The sequence below is a fragment of the Dreissena polymorpha genome, chromosome 3 (assembly GCF_020536995.1).
Source record: "Dreissena polymorpha isolate Duluth1 chromosome 3, UMN_Dpol_1.0, whole genome shotgun sequence".
Classification (NCBI taxonomy): Eukaryota; Metazoa; Mollusca; class Bivalvia; order Myida; family Dreissenidae; genus Dreissena; species Dreissena polymorpha.
Window position 1 is genome coordinate 102,537,856 of NC_068357.1, and position 6,000 is coordinate 102,543,855.

Sequence of the window (6,000 nt, forward strand, 5' to 3'; positions counted from 1 at the left end):
TGGTTTTCTAACTGTATCAGACACTACCTGGCAAAGAAAGCTGAGTGGTAAAGTTACACCTGCAATGATCAATATCTGCAGGGAATTTCTCAAAGATGGCTTATCAGTAACAGTTCCCATTATAGATTAATTTGCTACATACTGATTACAAATGTGACAAAACAATAAGTACAGATTTACACAAGAAATTACAACTTAGCCAAAAATGTCATTATACTAGAAAATATGCATTTTGAAGTATTTACCCTTTAAGTGTTTTGAAACCAAGGGGTCTAACAAATTCTAGAGCAGAAGAAACAAGAAATATCTTTAAAAAAGATATACAGAGTTGATTGTGGTTGCAGTTAATGAAAGGTAAAGACTTCAATGAATGAGATCAAAGATAGCGAATGTCTTTTTCTGTGCAGTTCTTAGCTGCAGCAAACGCAGTACGGGATGATATGCGGAGTTTTCGCGGCTTATTTTACATTATTACATATTGCTGGTCATAAACGCATAGATACAAAACAGAAAACCAAAAGAAGAATGTAAGTGAAATTTAATCATATGAGTCAACCAGCCACACGCGAAGTATCCGTACATATTTTAAATATTTATACGCGCGTTCTTCGAACAAACCTGTTTTAGTGGTTTGTCTGGCGTTGCTATTTGATTCGATTATTAACAGTATCGAGAATCATTGCGCTCATGCTTAATTCATTAGTCAATATGATGGAATAATTCTTGTTAAATTAATTAAAAATAATATTTATCATGGTATTGTTGAAAAACACATTAAGAATCTATTATTGACATACCATATGATATCGCTGGATATCTTCATTTAACATCTGTCTGGTCTAAATAAAATTCCAGTTCACCTAGTTCACGCTATAGCGTCTTTATTATGTAACAATTATTTTCCTGGCCGCGAACTTCGATCAGCACATAGGGTAGAGACGCAGCGATGACCTGTACGTAAACTCTGACATTCACTCACAGTGGCCGCAAATTGACCCGATATACCTCGCAAGTTGAAATGCAATGCATTAAAGTGAGTCTTCGCTTCCACTGCTCTCTATACTTTAACATGTTAACATGTTGACAGGAATATGTACTAAATATGAAAACATAGCCTTTAAGCGCAAACGTTCTCGCGCTGAAAATCTTCTGAAAATAAAAGGCGGACGCACAAACTGTATTGATGTCGAGATTGAGTGTAAAACTGTTCTATCTATTAAACCTTTTCATTAGATATAAAATTGTTTCATGCTGAACACGCAGTAAAACAGTGTTACAAAGACGCGGACATGTTTCCAATGTTCTGGTCGTATTATCAAATCAGCCAATGCAGTCAATGAAGTGTATTCATCTGTACTTGGCCGCGGGAAGTTTTATTTGAATTCTATTGGACGCTAACAAAGGTCAGGCTAAGGTGAAAAGCTGGCTTAATACAGCTTACACCGAAAAATAGACTGGGAAACATGACTCATCAGGTTAAACAAGGGAGATAGATACTGCAAAATTGCGTACATGTTGTCTTTCTTTCAGCTATCTCTCAGTTGATAGGCTTACCATAAGTAATAATGACTAAAACAGTTATGTTAATTATGAAAATTCTGTGTTATGAAAAATTAAATAATACAGTTAATGGTACATAATAATGACATAATAAAACCAAACTTTACTACACAGGAAACAAATGTTCTGATTAAAGTTCTTTAAGATTGGGCAACTGAATTAAATAAATAATTTTAAAGAGGTTATGAATTAATGGTGTTATTTAATTTTAAGAATCTATAGAATATTGCAAGTTTAATATGCAAAATAGGAAGGATATTAACTTAACATTGTCTTCATTGTAACAATACATTAAAGCAGCACTTTATAACATAACTAGAGTGTTAGCAAGGTTTTACTATAGTCATATATGAAAAAATGCCCCGCCCCCTAGCTGCCATGTTTTTCAACCAACCGGCATCATTTTCAAACTCGTCCCAGATATCATTGGGATGAATGTTCTGACCTAGTTTCATGATCGAAGATCGGACAATAAATGTGGCCTCTAGAGTGTAAACAAGATTTTAATATAGCCATATAAGGAAAAATGCCCCGCCCCTTGGCAGCCATGTTTTTCAAGCAAAGGCTACCATTTTTTAACTCATCCAAGATATCATTGGGAAGAATCATCTGAGCAAGTTTCATGAAGATTGGACAATAAATGTGGCCTCTAGAGTGTTAACAAGGTTTTACTATAGCCATATAAGGAAAAATGCCCCGCCCCCTGGCAGCCATGTTTTTCAACCCACTGGCATCATTTTCGAACTCGTCCAAGATATTATTGGGATTAATCTTCTGACCAAATTTCATGAAGATTGGGCAATAAATGTGATCTCTAGAGTGTTAACAAGAATTTACTATAGCCATATAAGGAAAAATGCCCCGCCCCTTGGCAGCCATGTTTTTCAAGCAAACGTAACCATTTTCAAACTCATCCAAGATATCATTATGACCAATCTTCTGACCAAATTTCATAAAGATTGGACAATAAATGTGGCCTCTAAAGAGTGAACATGGCAAATGTTGACGTCGCACAACGGACGACAGACAACGGACAACAGACAAAAGGCGATCACAAAAGCTCACCATGAGCACGTTGTGAGCTAACAAGGGACAAAATTGTCAAAAACCAGGTTTTCAATTTGAAAAAAGTCTGATAAAGGGAGACAACTGAAACTGAACTGATTGTACATATAAGTTACCCCCCTTGTTTCAAAATAAATCTATTTTTAGTCGTGGCGTCCTTGACCTTGGAGATAATGACGTAATTCTTTCGTGCGACACACTGTGAACAAATGTGCCAAATGATTTTAAAATCTCACAATGAATGACATAGTTATGGCCCGGACAAGCTCATTTATGGCCATTTTTGACCTTTGAACTCAAAGTTTGACCTTGGCCTTGGAGATATCCTTGTAATTCTTTCGCGCCACACCCTGTCTAATGATGGTGAACAAATGTGCTAATCTCCCAATGAACAACAAAGTTATGGCCCGGACAAGCTTGTTCCGCCCGCCCGCCCTTTGAGATATAACCTTCATATTTGGTATGCATGTGTATATGGACAAGACTTTTCCATACGCACAAAAATTTTGACCCCTGTGACCTTGACCTTGAAATTAGGGTCCGCGTTTAGGTTTCGAAATCTGCGTTTAGGTTTTTCGAAAAATGCTCATAACTTCTATCAAAGCGTTAATAGGGGGCATATGTCATCCTATGGTGACAGCTCTTGTTCCAATATTTATTTCTGTAATAATAATTAATAATCGATTGTGTTGATAGTGTCAAACCGTCATCTTGACAATAGGTTCATGTTGAGCCGTGGATTCTGCTTGGCTATTCCTATTACAAAATTTGCACACTATAAATAGCCTTAAAACTGACATTGCAGGAGAGGTTAATTGCTTGAGGGGAAAAAAAGCAGACCATATAGTATGTAAAATACTCATAAATAAACCATTTTTGTGTTACTTTGTAACATTGGATAAGCACTTATTGAGTTCTGATCAATATTGTTTTTTATGAAGAGTACTGCATTTTGGTGTATTAACGCTTTGTGGATTACTAGCATAAAGTTCGGACCTGCCATTGGTGAACTATATAGTAATTGTAAGTAAAATAAAATTCTTAAAATTTTATCTTTTATTTCAGTAGTATGCATATTTTTTATGTTATATGAGAGAGAGAGAGAGAGAGAGAGAGAGAGAGAGAGAGAGAGAGAGAGAGAGAGATGGAGAGAGATGGAGAGAGATGGAGAGAGAGATGGAGAGAGAGAGAGAGAGAGAGAGAGAGAGAGAGAGAGAGAGAGAGAGAGAGAGAATATGTGCATTTTATAAAAACATAACAGAATAAACTAAAGATTATTACATATTTCAAAATCAACGACAACTTCGCATTAACATTAGTGTCAATATAGCTTTTACAATTTTACATTGACTTCTCTTCAGATCAAATTTGACGATAATGCCAGGGCAACTGAAAAAAAAAACAATACCTGTCACCATAGGACCACTTATGCCCTCTATAAACACTTGATTGAAGTTATGAGCTTTTTTCGAAACCTGAACGCGGACCCTAAGTTCAAAGTCAAGGTCACAGGGGTCAAATTTTTTGTGCGTATGGAAAGGCATTGTCCATATACACATCATACACATGCATACCGAATATGAAGGTTATCTCTCATGCCTCATGGGACATGTAATCAAAGATGTGCGTAAATTTGCATGTATTGATTGTCATAATTTAAACAGACATCCTTTTATGTGTAAATAGCATTTGTCAAATTTCACAACAAACATTTGCAATGCGATTCATAATTTTGATATGAATAACAATGAGGCGAGTGGTAGTGTGCAGTACAGCGAAAGGAATTGTAAACAAATATTTTACGACGTAATTTGATTAAATTACTCCTCGAATAAACAGTGACGCGATACAATCATGCGTATTTAATAACATCAATATGTGTACGACATGTTGCAAGAAATGTAGCGTCTAAATGATTGCGAATTACCTGTTAAAATGCCAACTTTTAACTTCACCGAGCTCTGTCCGGACGCCATTTCGAAATTCACAATTGCTTGTTTTGACAGGTGCGAATGTATTAAATACCATACGATTTTTACACATCCGACAATTTTTGTGTTACACTCAAAGCATGGTCATAAAAAAAAATGCTCGTACAAAGTTCAGGTGCAATGGTATACATATCGACGCACTCAATTAAATACCTGACCTGTTCGTTTTTATGATAAAAAAAACGCTTAAACTAATGTTGATGTTTCAATCATTGTAATTTGTAGGATTTCAGCGCCGGATTTCACAAGGCAAAATAGAATGTCTTTGTTGCTAGTATTTGATGACTGTTATTAAAAAAGCTAGCGCAAATATTTTATAAATGTTACATTAAGTTTTCATAAAAAAAAATCAATTATAGTTTATTACATAGTTTTGATGTCAATAAATATTAACGTTTTAAATTGCATTAAACCAAAACAGGATACCAAAAGTTTATATTCGATAAAAATAGCACAGACTTTTTAGTGCGGCGCGTTTACCCAAATCTACCCAAATCTTCCCAAATCTACATAAAAATAATTATTTTACATCATGTTTGTGTGATGGGCACTATTGTTTTGTTTAATGCTTCATTCTTATCGTGACAATATGTAATTTCCCAATAAAAATACTTAAAATCAAATAAAGGTTACACACCACTTACAAATTGATTTCAGTTCTAGCCACTAGGACCCAATATCCGATACCCAATATATTTTGGTCATAAATGTTGTCGTTGTAGTATATGTTACCGTCCTGAAGATTTGTTTCACATTCACGTTCACTTGTTTGTTGCCATACTTAACATTTTCCACAATAAACTCGAACTGTCTGCCTACATGTATTCAACTACCCAGATCTACCAAAATCTTACAATAGCTTCCCATCATTGACCCAAATCTAAACAAAATTTATACAAATATTTTTTTTACATCACGTTTGTGAGATGGGCACTATTGTTTTTTTAATTCTTCATCTTTACTCAGTACGATATGTAATTTCCACATGCAGGTGGTTAGCGTGTTTCTATGATACCTTGTAACATATATATTTAATTTTATTTTTTTATGAAAAGTTAATTGTTCGTTATAATTTGATTATTTAGCATCCAAAATGATGTTTTCACTCATTAATATCATTGCCACACGCTATCCACCTGTGTAATTCCCAATAAACATCAAATATAGGTTACATACCACTTCGCTAATTGATTTCTGTTCCCAATAAATTGTGGTTATACATGTTATCGCTGTAGTATAAGTTATTGTCCTTAAGATCAAACGTGTTTTACATTTTTTTATTTGTTTGTTGCCGTATTCAACAGTTTAAACAATCAACTCAAACTGTCTGCCCATTAAACTACCTAAATCTACCCAAATCTTACCAAATCTACCCAAAATTGAC

At 34.7% G+C, this 6,000-nt stretch overlaps 1 protein-coding gene across 2 annotated transcripts in view; it reads right to left on the reverse strand.

Annotated features, from left to right (window-relative positions):
- The window catches only part of LOC127872889 (gephyrin-like), a 54,064-nt gene extending 49,197 nt beyond the window's left edge, over nt 1-4,867 (reverse strand). Inside the window, exon 1 of one of the 2 annotated variants that reach the window (XM_052416375.1) lies at nt 4,553-4,713. In XM_052416375.1, the coding sequence (XP_052272335.1) occupies nt 4,553-4,601 (49 nt within the window). In that variant the 5' untranslated portion in view covers nt 4,602-4,713. Of the gene's footprint in view, nt 1-4,552 lie in introns of both variants that reach the window. The other variant, XM_052416373.1, reaches the window with a different exon arrangement.
- Nucleotides 4,868-6,000: the final 1,133 nt, after the last annotated feature.